This window comes from Rattus norvegicus, chromosome 2, assembly GCF_021556685.1.
Source record: "Rattus norvegicus strain SHRSP/BbbUtx chromosome 2, alternate assembly SHRSP_T2T, whole genome shotgun sequence".
Taxonomy (NCBI): domain Eukaryota; kingdom Metazoa; phylum Chordata; class Mammalia; order Rodentia; family Muridae; genus Rattus; species Rattus norvegicus.
Genome location: NC_141535.1, coordinates 7134392 through 7149779, shown reverse-complemented (window position 1 = coordinate 7149779; position 15388 = coordinate 7134392). Strand labels below are relative to the sequence as shown.

The following is a 15388-nucleotide window of genomic DNA, read 5'->3' as shown; positions in this document are numbered from 1 at the left end:
TTAGAGGAATTAACCCACACACCATTTGACACTGATAGAAGCTTCTCCAGCAGTTCTTCGTTTGGGGGACTAGATAATATAGTGTACAGGGTCGCCAACAGCATTGGGGTAGGAGATACAGCCTGTGCGTTCACAAGGCTGTTTCATGTGTCTTTCAGTTTGGAGAGCAGTGGACGGAGCACTAAATAAAACCCAGACCAGCTTAAATACCGCTAGGTGTCTCTGGGGCTGATTTGTTGTAAGGATTAGTACTGGCTTTAAAACTGCCAGCATTTCAGGTCCTGTGAGGGTCGTTGTCAGAGAAGGGAAGGTGGTGTCGGGGTGCAGTGCAGGGAGACTGACCCACAAAGGAGCTTCTCTGTGTCACAGACCCAGCCTCCAAGCTTTGTTTAAAATAAAGGATTTCTGTTGCTACTAGAATTAATTACACTCACTTAGATCCTGGTGTGCCATTCTTTGGCATGTTTCTTCTCCCATGTCCTTCTGCTCAGGTTTGCCAACAAGTAAGAGGCCAGACATCTTACCCTTAGGTTTTGTGGGAAGGACATGACCTGTGGGTATGCTGAGCTGATGGAATACTCTTCTCCCTTCAATAGGGTCAAGCTAGTGTTGGTAAATCCAAGGTTATGCTCTCCCTAGAAACCCATGGATCACAATCAACACCCTGGCTGAGGTGTGCTGAGTAGAGGGAATTATTTGCTGTTTGGTGAAGTAGATTAGTTTACTGGAAGGAAAAGAAAAGACTAGGATCATTAAGGTGATTTCAGGCAATAAAGTAGTTAGAGGCATTATGTTTTTTGGAGACATAGAAATGTGAAGCTGTTATTTCACTGTCATTAAACCATGGCCCTTGATATCGCCCTATTGCAGAAGGACAGCCTGTGTGAGAGTAGGCTCTTCAGAACTTAGGTGGATTTTTAAAAGTCAGGTAGAAGTCTCCTACCCCAATATTAAAGCATTGCATGTGAGGGAGTGTTTTGTTTTGTGATACAAATAATGAGAAATGTTATTTTATTGCACATATCATTAGATTTTCATTTTTTACTACAAAATATAAAATTATATCCTTGTGTGTTCTATAAAATGTGCTTTAGTAATTCTTGATGAATTAGTTCATATATGCATAGGTTAAGCTGTACAAAATCAGTGGTTTGTAGGTTAAAAGGGGGGCAAGTATTTTTTTTTTCTTTGTAGAACTTCACCTCATTTTTAAAGAGCATTTATTTTTAATTATTGGGGCTATAAGTGTAAAAAGTGAGCTATTATTTTTATTTTTCCCTGTGGAACAGAAAAGATGCCTGTCTTGAAAGCTGAAGCATCACACTATCACTCCGACTTGAATAACTTGCTGCTCTGCTGCCAGTGTGTTGATGTGGTCTTTTACCACCCGGAAGTGATGGGTGTCGTGGAAGCCCACAAGATCGTTCTCTGCTCTGTAAGCCATGTTTTCATGCTGCTTTTCAATGTGAAGAGCCCTAACGACATTCAGGATTCCAGTATCATCCGAACCACCCAGGATCTCTTTGCCATAAACAGAGATGCTGTGCTTCCAGGTGCTAGCCAAGAATCCTCCAGCAACCCGCCATTGCGCGTCATTGTTAAGGATGCCCTCTTCTGCTCGTGTTTGTCAGACATTCTGCGCTTCATTTATTCAGGTACCTTGTGTGATGCTCTTGGTCTGTTAAGCTGCTTAGATGAAAGGTGCTCGTGGTCCATGAGAATCTTGGTTAATTTTATATTTATCTTATCCCCTGACATCAGAGGTGAGACTTACACATAAAATATAGCATTTGCTTTATACGTAGAAATATCCAAGTTATTTTTCTTCCTGACAAATTTATTCGCCTGAAGGAAAATAAAATGGCAAAATCACATAGTGTATGATTTGTTTTCAAATCATCAGCCATCTTTAAGTGTACAACCAAGTAATATTAGATGCATTCAATATTAGACCCGTAACTTCTTCAGGTTTCATCAATGGCATCCTTTGTGTCACTTTTTTAATGCTTTAAACAGAATATGGCAGTTATTAGAAAAGTAAAAATAACATAACAATTCATTTATGAGTGTGTACCTGAAATAACTGAAAGCAAGGTGTCAGGAATTGTACAATCATGCTCAAAGTAGTAGTATTATATGCCAAACTGGTGTGTGTGACCCAAATGTCATCAATGGGTTTATGATATGTGTCTTTGATGTTATATGTATGTTATATACATGAGATATATATGATATATATATGCAGATATATATGTATGATATATATATGATATATATATATATATAGAGAGAGAGTTTTACTCACCTCTAAAAACTAAGATATTCTTTTTTTCCATTTGTGTTATGGATATATCATGTAATAAGCTAAAATTTAATTAGGGTTTTAAAAAGAACTTGTAGTTGTTTTTTTTTGTTGTAAATGTGAAAATAATGTTGTGTTGGCTTAGTGAATAGTGGTTTATAAAATTCACAAGTACCCATAGGGCACACTACCTTCAGCTTGGCAGATTTCCATAAATTTCTGTGGCCATGTAGGTGATTTCCAAGTAGTTAGAGCCATCAAATATCTAGTTATTGACTTCTTTTGGTTCTGTAGGTTTTCATGTAGAACTTAGAATCTCATAGCTCAGACTTTTGAGTAATTCTTACTCTTTAATGTCTAGAGAACTGTGAAGGCTATTTGACTTTTCAGTGATTTTACTGATAAAATTCTATGAATTATTCAGCAGGTTTCCCATAATATCATTTAATCCTGGAAGGCACGGGAGTATTCTAAAGCATTTATGCTTTCTTTGGTATGGTAGTTGTAAAACATGTCCACACAGCCAGAGACTGAACCTGTCTGGCAGTCTCCTGGGGAAGGATGCTTTTTTTTGGCATTTTAAAGTCAGTACAGCGATGGGGAAATACAGATCGGTGGATGAAGGGGAAAGAAAAGAAAAGAGAAGAAAAGAAAAAGTTCTTCCTGTACCCTCACCCATGCCCCTGACGACAACTTTCTGAATTCTTGCAGCTACAATTAGAAAGAGATTTATTCACATAAACAGATGCTGTGGCAAATATGTAATCCTTACAACTGATGTTTTCTTGGGACTGCAGGTACTTTCCCAGGAGTACAGAGAGGGAAATGAGCTAGCTATTTGGGCCTGTGGGGACAGTTTCTGCCATTCCAGAAGCTGTGATACTGTCCTTAGTGTAATCAGGCAGGGATTTCTGTAGACTGTTCTTGCCTGGTGGAGGAGAGGGGGTTGAGGTAGAGTGGGTAAGGCATGAACTCAGTAAGAAAGCTCAATGAATCTGTCATGCAGATTCAAGGAGGCTGACATTACCTTTCAGCAGCAGAAATCTTAGAGTTCGAGGTCACCAGGGGAACCTGTAAGTATGCAGATTCTGATGGTATGGCAGGGGTGGGTGCAAATGTGAGCAGTTTTCCTACAGACTCCAAGTGATGGTAGGGCAATGGGGCTGCATCCCAGCCAGTGAATTAGGGCTTGGATTCAGTGAAGAGGTTGGGCCTGGAAGCCTGTCGTTAATTTAGGGCACAAAGGTAAATTACAAGACTGCCTGACTCAGCTAGTTGGAGCTCAGTTCTTGGTGTCCTGCCATGTGTCTGCCCAAAGAGGAAGAGTAGATCTTAGCAGATGAGTAGAAACTTGGGGAGCAAGGGAATGAATGGGATGCCTGAGCAGAACAGAGGCTGTGAAGTACGTGGGAAAGTGAGCTCCTCAGCCAGCTCAGAGCTTTTGTACATCTTCTGTACTTTTGGTCTCCTATGTCCCAGCCAGGCAGGCAATGCAGGAAGGGACATAAGGAACCTGATGCAAGTTGAGATGGAGGAGTAACTGGCTCTGAGGTTCTTATTAATCATTCTTTAATTATATATAAATGATACATCTGAATGGAGCAGAGGTAAGCTTAAGTTTTGTTTTTAAAGATACTAAAGCTGTCATTACAAGATTTTTAAAAAATGTATGTTTATTACAAAAAAGAGAAACCGCTCAGATCCCATTATCAAAACAATATATCTGATTGTCATTTGCTAACAGATCAGTACTTTAATGTTTTTAACCAAATGAAACAAAAATCTTCAGTCTACAATTCTCATCCAGTCTTCAACAGGGACTTAAAATGTTTCCAACCTCTGAACAGAGCACAGATTTTAAGGCGCATTGTGCAGTGCTTTCTTCGTGGTCCATAGGCCCTGGGTATGTCAGGGAACCATGGAGGACAGGAGTCCATGGCATGTTGTGTCACCACAGCAGCTCAGGCAGAGACAGAACCCCATGGCACAACTTGCTCAGGAATATTTGTCCTGAGCAAACAGGAGCTAAAACCCTACAATAAACAGATCTTCTGTCCAGAAAAAGTCAACTAGACCACAGAAGGTACTTTTTAAATAAAAAGGTTTCTTTTTACATCTGGGAACTGGATTGTGTGGATGTTTAAGGTGGTTATTTAGAAGCCACCTATTTCATAGACTGGTTAGCATTTTAAACTCACCAATAAGGCTTTAGTTTGTTTTCTTCTCAAGTGTTTTGAATATCTAGATAGTTCACATGTGTCTGGTTTATATATGTTAACTCTCCACTGTATAAGAGGGACACTATGTGATGGGCTAGTGTTTACTAACTAATGCCTGAGGGCAAGGGCTAAGGGCAGAGTGAGATCTACAGTTTCTGTGTTCAGGAAGTTATTCTGAAACAGCAAACACTAGTAACATTTTTATAGTACTTGGCAGTTCAAAGCTGGTGAATTCCTGAGTCACATGATCTTTGGATGGTTAGAAATTGAAATATTTGTGAGAGACTCAGGAATGTAGCTTTGAGGTAGACCTGTCCCAGATGACCCAGAATCCCACCCACATCACTTACTGAAATGCAGAGTAGTCGAGGTGGGCTCGACTTGCATGGTATTTGCTCTTATTTTTGGACTTATTCTGTGGCATGCTCTTTTCTGTAAAGCAGAGGACAGCATAGGATACCCTAATGCATTAAAAAACTTAAAAAAACTCAGTGAGCAGTGCAAAGTGAGCAGCTGTACAGACCCTACCGTGTGGCCCTGCCTATCGATGATGATGCTGTCTACTGGGAACTGTTCAGAGGGTGGATCTTGTGTCAGAGGGTGGGTCTCATGTCAGAGGGTGGATCTTGTGTTAAACGTTTACACAGCAGAAACATTTGCCCTTACCTCAGGATTACTGGTTTATTAGCATTATGGCGGCAGTGATGACATGATTAGCATTTCTACTTATGAAAACAGCCCACTCCTTAGTGCCATTAAGAATTTTTTCTGGGCTGGGGATTTAGCTCAGTGGTAGAGCGCTTGCCTAGAAAGCGCAAGGCCCTGGGTTCAGTCCTCAGCTCTGAAAAAAAAAAAAAAAAGAATTTTTTTCTGCTTTCATTCTTAGTTATTGGCTCTTGGTGAGTTGTTTTTAAACGCCTAAGTGGCCCCTTGAGTTTGCCTGGTAATTTAGATTATTTGATAATGGCTTGCTTTTATATAGTCTTTTGAATGGAGGTATTATATAGGTGTTCTTTGGTGAATATAACTTTACTTGTATTAACTGGATATAAGTTTTACTTAACAATGGTAAAGGTCAATGCAGAGATTGTATCTGTGTTCTCCTTCAGCTAGGATGAATGGAGACAAATCGGAATCACTTCTCCTGCTGCCTGTGTGCCACTAACTGGATATTGATGTCTTGGATTTTTAAAGTGGGAACATGGTCTGTCAGCAGCAGCCCTCAGACTGCATTAGGAGCCCTGGGAGGTTTTAAAACATATTAGTGTCTGGAACCCTACCTCCAGGAAGTCTGAGTTAAATAGGATGAGGTTTCCTCTGATGTATTTTACAAACTATCTCTCTTCAGGTCAGTATAATGCATAGGTACGATGGAGAAGCAATCTGTGCTCCATTGGTTTCTAAGGCATTCCATATATCTATGTGCCTTTTATTTTTTTTCCTAATGTATGTGGTTTATTTCATAGTGGTTAGGGAAATGGCAGAAAAGTTAGCTACAAATTCAAAGGAAAGTTTCTTCTCACTGTAGTCATTTCAGGACTCTACAGATGGACATGGGACTAGCATATAGCTTTCTGAGGTGTTGGTGTCAAAACTGGTATGCAGGAGTCTCCCATGCTGGAGCCAATTCCTCAGCAGAGTAAAAAACTGTTCTGTGATGCTCAGAGGAGGCAGTGTCTCCAGTTTTGTTTTGTGTGGTGGTCTTGCTGTCCAGTCTCTGGCTCTTGAGTATCCACAAACACCTTTGAGATCTATGATCCTGAGAATGCTGCCCAGCCCTGGCAGAGGGCACTCAGTTAACCTGTTATCAGCAACCAGAAGGCCAAGAGGCTTCAAGAGAGAAAATGTTTTCAAGAATACCAAGGTTTAGCAAGGATAGAAATGGACCTTCAAAACCAGAAAAAGGCTTTTAGCATCCTCTCCAAATAGGAACAATGAGCAGGCATGAGTGTCCCAGAGTCACTCTTGAGTTCAGGGCTCCTGACATTTCTACGCAGACCTTCGTCTATGTGCATGGGGGTTTCTGGAAGGATGACCTAAGGAATGTGTTAGATTGTGAAGAGATTGTTTGTGCCCAGATAAAATCTGGGAAAGAGTGAGCAAACAGTTATCCTTAGAGACTCATCATTCTTCTGGAGTGTGAGAAGGAAGGGGATCTAGCAGGTAGGTCAGAATAGAACAGTTGTCACAAGTAGAACAGACAGTGGTGAGCTAGAGTCTAGCCGGCACCTGTGTGGGCAAGCCGACTGTGTTTATTCCCAATTCCATGGTCTGGAAGGCTTAGATTTGGCCATATTGTGAGTGTTTATATGGTGGGGATAGCAAATGCTGAAGCTGAGGTGAGAAGTGGAAGCTACCCAGCAACACTGAAAGCTGTAACAAAAAGCAGATGCCAGGGCTGGAGAGAGGGCTCAGCAGTTAAGATAATTTGCATGCACAGGACCCAGGTTCTGTTTCCAGTACCCATGTGATTGTCACTCCAGTTCCACAGAATCTAGCACCCTTTTGGGTTTTCTTAGCCACTGAACACATGTGGACACTTACATACTTGAAGTCAAACATTCTCACACATAAAACTAAACCAATCTTTAAAAAAATAAATAAAAGTAAAAAACCAGTGCCAAGAACCCTGGAATCTGGCCCTCTGGTTGGCTTTGGTTCCAACTGCTAGATGCTGTCTGCAGTGGCCTGACTCATTAGCTTAAGATGTGAATTATTTTATACTCTGCCTCAGTCTCAATCACGAAGGCATCTGCAGAGTGATGAATACAGGCAGTGGCACACCAGAAATTGTAGATTAGGAATAAATAGCAAAGAGTCTTGATTACCTGCTCCAAGAGGTAGAATGACTTCCTTGAAGTAACACCAATAGTTCATGGCAGAGATAAAGCTGGAAGAAGGGCCCCATTACTGTGTCTGTGGCAGGATGTTTTAGTTTTAGTTTTAGATGATTGGACTTCCTGTAAACCATGGGGCAGATGTGGGCAATTTCTTGTGTGGTGGTTTGAGTAAGAACGGCCCCCAAAGACTCATATATTTGAATGCTTAGTTTGAAAGGATTATAAGGATTAAGAGGTATCACCTTATTGGAGGATGTGTGTCACTGGGGATGGGATTTGAGGTTTCAGAAGTCCAGGCCCGGGCTCTCTTTCTTTGCAGATCAGGAGGTAGCTCTCAGCTACTTCTTCAGGGTCATGTATACTCCCACCATGATGATAATGAACTAAACCTCTGAAACTGTAAGCAAGCCTGCAATTAGATGCTTTTTTTCTTTATAGGAGTTGCCTTGACAGCAATAGAACAGTAACTAAAACACCTTGGAACACCATGAGCATAAATCATACTTTTCGAAAACTTAGCTTGGATAATAGGTTGGATCCCAAGCTAAAAGGTTGTGAAGGAGCAGGAAGGCTGAGAAGAAAAGTACTATAGGCCATGTGAGAGGAGCATTTTGGGTAAAGGCCACCATAGAATTACAGGAAAGAAAAGGGTTCACAGAGTATGTGGCATGAGTGAAGGAGCCCAAGAAGGGTAGCTTTGACGTTGGCCAAGATGGAGACTAAGTTCAGGAAAAGACCTGGCAGCTGCTGCTGCTGCAGTGGCTGGATCTTAGATGGAGTGTATCAGAGGACCACCTCATTGCCTTTCTCAGGTTAACTTTGTAGGGTTTAAGAGCAGGTATCCCATTCTGAGCATGACAGTACACAAGGCCTTCTGAATTAATGTTTCTGCCATGTGCCTCTCCACACCAATGGTAAGTAAGCTTTGCTCTCCACTGGTAGTAATGCAATTCCAACATCACCTGAGAAAGAACATACCCACCTTTGTCCTGGGAGCAAATAGGTAACTTTCAAGATTGCTTTTCACAGAAACTCATCTTGGCTGGGGCTGCTAAGTCACTTGCTTGAGTACCTGCTTCAGAAATGGCAGCTGTCAGAGGGGAAGATGGTTTACATGGTTTTCAACCATTTTAATACTGTGGCTCTTTAATACAGTTCTTCATGCTCTAGTGACACCAACCATAAAGTTACTTTTGTTACTACCTCATAACTGTAACTTGCGATGGCTGTGAATTGTAATGTAAATAACTGTGCTTTCTCCTGGTCTTAGGTAACAACTCCTTTGAGAAAGGTTAGTCCCCCACAGGGGTTACCACCCACAAGTTGAGAACCACTGGTTTAGGAGAAGGCAAACAGATCTGTTAAACACATATTTCAAAAGACATGTTTGTAATTGAAGAAGGGAACATTTATAATCTAAAAAGAGACCCAGCTTTTCATACCTTTTACTCACATAGGGATATCTGATGTATCTAATTCTTTACAGGTGCTTTTCAGTGGGAAGAACTTGAAGAAGATGTCAGGAGGAAGTTGAAAGATTCAGGGGATGTTTCTGATATAATCGAGAAAGTTAAATGCATTTTAAAAACACCAGGAAAGGTAAATTAATTTGATTCTGAATTATAGCTTGTACACTTTGGTGATTATAAGTAACATTGAGTCACTAGCAAAGTTAAATAATTTATTAATATAAATGTTTTCACTATGTATATGCTTCTGTTTAAAAGTATTTACAACAGAAACATATGTATATCCTACTAAGACTTTATGTGGGGATTAAAATGTGTTAGTCATGTCTTTGAAAGGTTCATTTGTGAATTCTGTCTTCAAAACACCCCACTGGAGCTCTGAGAACACAGAGACCAGCCTGGCTCTGCCTCCAGAGTGCTAGGATTAAAGGCATGCCCTGCCCCTGCCTGGCTGCTGTGGAGATGAAAGGCTGCCTGGCTCCCACACTTGGACCTCTGGGAGAGATGATTTCACACATTATTTAAATCTGGATAGCCTTGTTCCTGCACGAACTTTTCAAAGAGTTCCAAGCAACATAGTTAACCAAATAGACAGTCGAGGAGTCTCTTGAGTACATATTCAAAATTAGAAACTGGGTTCAAGGTTGTAAAAATACTGATGTTGTATGGCTATAAGATTGCAGTGATTTAGATTGTACAGAATCTGTAAAAGTTTTAAACTTATATTTGTTAAATTTTAAGACAACTGTATTGCACAATTTAGTCAGTTTATTCTTATTTCAGATCATGTGTAAGCAAATTGGCTATGGTAGATTAAAAGGGTAAGCTGTGTGCAATGCTTAGGAAAATATACATTTTCTCAAAATATAAGAAAGACATTCCTTTAGTTATTTTTTACAGATGATTTAATTCTAGGGCCCACATTACTAACATTTAAAGTTAATAGTTTAATGATGTAAAAATTTTTCATTCCCTGATTTAAAAAGTTGTTTTTATCTTCACTTAGTATATGTGTATATACACACATGTACACAGTCATGTGTGCCAAAGAGCACATATATGTGGGGTTCAGACAAGTTGGTTCTTCCTTCCACCATGTGGGCTCTAAGGATTAAACGCAGACAGCAAGTGTCTTTGCTCACTGAGACATCCCTCTGCATGCCCTTTCCCCTTTGTGTTTGACTTCAAACTTTCCTACTAGCCCAGGCTAGCTTCAAACTTGTAACTTTCCTACTAGCCCAGGCTGGCTTCAAACTTGTGACTTTCCTACTTTAGCTTCCCTGATGCTAGTCTTGCATATATGCAACCATACCTGGCTTGTACTAACTTTTCATGAAGATTCTTAATTTTTAGTTGAGAAAAAATAACAGAGAAACAAAGAATTAAGAGATAAGATCTATTGTTTCAGTAACACAATGCAATAAGCATCCACAAGTTAGCCAACCTTATAGGAGTCAAAGGTTAATAATACCTCTCTTTCAACCTAACTCAACTAAGTAACTTGTAAAATGCACAAATACGGGTTGGGGATTTGGCTCAGTCGTAGAGCACTTGCCTAGCAAGCGCAAGGCCCTGGGTTCGGTCCCCAGCTCCGAAAAAAAAATAAGAAAATGCACAAATACCTGTATTGCATTTATTAAAATTGTCTGATGAGTTAATGTATGAACCAGGAGAAAATACCCCCACACACTCCACATGCTTCATACATAGTATAAGATTCACTATGTGCAAATTCATAACCTTTATCTACAGGGGACATGTGTCTTTTTCTTTCTCTGATTTGGCACTCTCTTCTTTGAGATACTGAGAGTAACATCACCGCTGAGTGGTGAAGGGACTGTGATTCTGTGACCCTCATCCACCCTTCTACCCTTTCTGTTTACCAAGTGTGTCATAGGAAGGTAACAGAGCACCAAGTTGGCACTTGGGAGCATGGGTTTAAATTCTGAGTGTGTTATGAATTATTGCTTTTAAAGTGGGATAAAGCTGGCCCTGCCAGCTCTCTGATTCTGGGTGGGTTTGACTGTCACTCTTCTTACGTGTGTCTGTTAATCACTTGCGTTCTAAATGCCGGTTCCCCTGTGGGTGCTATAGCACAGGGTTGAGACCTGACAATGGAGGACCAACACCCGTGTTACTTCTTTCCCTCCTATTATGCTTGTGCGGTTCATGCCGGGAGGACAGTATTCTTTTCTTCCTTCACAAAAGATTGGAAACTTCCCTTCAAAGTAGATTAGCGCAGGTAGACATCACTTGCTCTGATTACCAGAGCCTTAAATATGACTTCTTAAGGGCAGAGGTTCTGGATTCCCCAGCTGACTGAAGATGGGAGTTCCAATGAGTATGAGATTCAAAAGTCCAACCAAGGATCTGATGATGTCATCAATGATTAGTAAAGTAATTTTAATAAGAGCCATAATGAAGTGGTTCCAATGAGGAATTGTGACCACACAATTTAAGGTTGCAGCCCTAATTTGGACAACTCTACTTGAAAATGTTAGGACTTGGCTTATTTCACTGTAAAGAAAAAAACAGAAAAGATACAGAAGTGTGGAGGCAAGTGAAGGGAGCTAACCTTGGGCTTCTCAGATAGAGACAGAGTGTCTGCATAGACCTCAGCAACAAACTAGGTGCCAAAGCTGAGGTAGACCAAGGCATTGTGGGAGGAGGCTAGCAGCTGGGCAAGGACAGAACTGTCTGGAGCTGTAGATCCAAGACCTCAGGCTACACACACACACACACACACACACACACACACACACACACACACACACACGTATGTGATGTTCACTCTTTAGGAGAAAGCCCTGCTAAGCTGGGCAAGGACATGTGCAATAAAGAAGCACGTATTTACCCCTTGATGCATGAGTGACTCTCAGGGATCTAGGATCCGTAGGTTTCCTGGCCACCACTTAGCAAATGGCCTGGTGCTAGTCACGGACAGGCATCAGGTGAAATGCTCCAGGATCCCCCTCAGAGATACGATTAGAATCATGATTTCCTGTTTGCAGTTTTCCCTGTTTGTTATCAAAGCAAACTGAACAGCTTTCCACTTTGTGCTGTGCTTTCTCCTGATAGATTAATTGCCTGAGGAATTGCAAGACATACCAAGCCAGGAAGCCTCTGTGGTTTTATAATACATCTCTCAAGTTTTTCCTTAACAAACCAATGCTTGCCGATGTTGTCTTTGAAATACAAGGTATGGCTCAGCTGTTACAGAGGTCACTCTGCATTTTTATTTCTTACTTGCTTCCCTTGAGCTCTAGTTCAGCTTTAAGTATGTAAAGTAATATCAGCCGAATCATAAAGAAATCACTTTATAAACTAAGAAAGGGAATTGACATTTCCCCTCCGTCCATATCTCACTTCCGTGTCTGTGATGGGGGTGGGGGTTGATCTTTAATGTGTCATCTCTGTTTTCATTTCTGTGTTTCTTAAGATCCTGATTTTAATTCATCTGAACCCAGCTGTCTTAAAAGCTCGTTATCTCTTGCTTGATTTATTTAATTTTTTAAAAACATTGTCTGACCTGCATTGGGCATCCACAGTTATTGCTGACTGTATCCCCGGCAGCACTGTGAGAAAACTGCCTCTTATCTCTGTGGGAAATAATGTTGCCTAATTTTTAAAAAGATGAGCTGTCTTAGAAGCTCATTAATAATTACTTGCATGGATAATTCTGCCACATTACTAGATTAAATGCATAATCTTAAAGATAAATTGTTAGATACCTTCAATTACACAAGTATAAAAGGAGTTGTCTACAAATAAATTAAGTAGAACTTTAGATGAGCCATTGTAAAGAGGGAGATGTTAATTCTAATTTTGGGGCGGAACTGTGTGGGAGCTGACATAGCATTTACTTTTCAGTACCTTTACCCAGCAATATCTCTCTGCTTTTAACTTTACTCCTATGTCAAGAAAACTGGGACTCAGAAAGTAAGAGAGACTTGAGATATATTTAAAATGCCGCAGGGGAGTGAGACAAGAAGAAGCCATAGACTATCTATAGCTCTCTCATGAGGTTAGAAGACCCTCAGCTGACTAACCAGTCACTAGCAGTGGCACACTCAGATTTATTAACTGCCGAAATGAAAAGTCCAAAGCATCTGTCTACAGCCAGCTTCATAATACCCATTTGTAGGTGGAGAAAGTGTCCTTAGAGGCCCAGCCAGTGGCAATTCCAGAACTAGCTCGTAGGGGAATCCTGTTGATGGAGGCATTTGTGGAAGTCCCTGGGTATTCTGTAGACCAGAGAAACACCAGGTTGGATAGCTAAGCAGCTTTGCATTCCAACAGAAAACTCTACATCCATTGTTAGGAAGAAACTTAAGCTATAAGTTAGAAAGATTTCTCTTTAACAAATTAATTATCTCAAGTCCATTTTGGAAGAATTTCTGTGTTCTGATGAAGGTAACTGATGGTGCTAGAGCTGGCACGTGCTCTGTTGCAAATAACTTCTCATGGGTCACTGAGGTCTGTCCTTTAACCACATCTATGATGTACAGCAGATTAGTCACATGCTGAACCTACTGAAAGACCCACAAGAGTTCTGGGGCCACACAACAACTTAGAGTCGACTTTTCATGAGGGGTAAATGTGGTGGGAGGGTCTGAAGTGTATGTGGTGAACATATATGTGTTAGTCCTGCATCTAGGCTGAGAAGTATGTTCTGAGGAATGTCTTCCAAGATATGTGTGTTAAACAAGTTGCATCTGTAGGCCTCCTGGATGGTGCTTGCCTAATAGTTGTATGACCAGGGCTAGCCAGTTTCTCACCACTTGCACAGTATTTGATACTTATAATATACAATACAGTCAGCCCAGAATTTTTTTTTTTAATTTTAAACAGGGTATCTGGCTGTACTGGAGCTCACTATGTAGACCAGCCTAGCCTCGAACTGAAAGAGCTCTAACTGCTGCCAAGTGATGAGATTAAAGATAGTACCACCACACCTGGCTGTGGGATTCATTTCTTTTTGTTGTTGTTGGTGGTGGTGGTGTTGTTTTTGTTTGTTTGTTTGTTTGTTTTGGGGGGGTATTCGTTTCTTAAGGAATGGTCAAGTTCTACTTTTTTTTGCCTGCCTCCTGCCCCTTTTCCTTAAATAACCTAGGTCTCCTTGGTGATATTCTGGATGTTCATAAAGCCTCAATTTTTTTCACTGAACTCCGGGCCCACAGAAGCAAGAAGAGGACATCAGACCCCATGGGACTGAAGTTACAGCCATTTGTGGATACTGGAAATCAAAACTCTGGGATAGTAGCCCTCAGCCATCTCTCAGCCTCTCATTCGTGCCTTGCACTTGTGCTGACTGGTAGCATCGCTCCCATATTTACAGTTAGCACAGCAGGCTTTTGCACAAAGCATTATGTCAGAATAACCTGCTGACAAGATTTTTGAAGAAAATATGCAACACATGGAAAGTAGAGATTCTTTCCCTTTTAATCTCTTGCTTCTCCTCTGCTGTCACTTCCTGGCCCTTTCTGCCTGCCCCTGCCCACTCCTCTCCATGTGCAAGGACTCTATGCTTCCCAGTATCTGCACATAACTTCAGGCATTGGTCCTATGGCTAGCCACTCACCTTTGTAAAAGTTACATTATTTATTTATTTGGGGTGTATGGTGTGTGCCCCAACAGTCAGGTGGAGGTCAGAAGACAACTTGTGGGAATTGGCTTTCTGTTTCTACTACATGTTCTCCAGGGATCAAACTTAGGTTATATGGTTGCTGATAAACCCTTTACCCACTGGGCCATCTCATAAGCCTCACCTTGATGTTTGTTTGTTTTGTTCTGAATTTCACTTGTTTGTTATAGTGTAACCAACCACTCTTTGAGTTTATAATATAATTACGTTTCTTTTTTCCTCCCTCAAAACCTTCTCATATATTCCTCTGTGTTCTCCAAATTTATGGCCTCTTTATTTCACTAATTGTTATTGAATGCATATATGTACATGCATATATATCCCTAACTATAAACTGCTCAGTCTGTGTAACATTCAAGGCTAATTACTGGCACTGAACAACAGATTTGTGTGCTCTTTCTAGGGAAGCCCACCTCTCCCACTCCCAGCTTTCCTCAGCTGTCTGTGCTTCTTTGTGTAGGGTTGAGGCCTCGTGGGCTTTTCCCATCCACTTTGGCATGTTTATTGATTAGCTCAAGTTTGGGCAGTTGTGTTGGTGAGACTTTATTTGTAGCTTCTGCCCTTACTAGGAGACACAGTCTCACAGCCAATTCTTCCAAACACTCTGCCTCCTCTTCTACAATATTCTCTGGGCCTTAGATGCAGGAATGTTCTGTAGATGTATCAGTTGGGACTGGGCTCCACAACTCTGCATTTTGATTGGTCTCCATTTGTTGGAGAAGTTTCGTTGAGGAAGGGTGAAAACTGCAGATATTTACAGATTGTTGTTAGGTATTATGCTGCTCATTGATGTACTTCCCCGGTGCCATAGCTGCTTGAGACAGTTGGAGGCTTCCCTCCTTTGCAGGCTTGCTTGATACAATAGACTATGTTTTGGGAGTCTCTTGAATAGCCCTGGCCAATAACTCAAAAGA

The 15388-nt window shown here is 41.0% G+C and overlaps 1 protein-coding gene across 1 annotated transcript in view; it reads left to right on the top strand.

The window, feature by feature from the left end:
* The window catches only part of Rhobtb3 (Rho-related BTB domain containing 3), a 55664-nt gene that overhangs the window by 23090 nt on the left and 17186 nt on the right, over positions 1 to 15388 (top strand). The window contains 3 exon segments of the mRNA NM_001107645.1: positions 1290 to 1655; positions 8848 to 8960; positions 11909 to 12029. Coding sequence (NP_001101115.1) covers positions 1290 to 1655; positions 8848 to 8960; positions 11909 to 12029 — 600 coding nt within the window.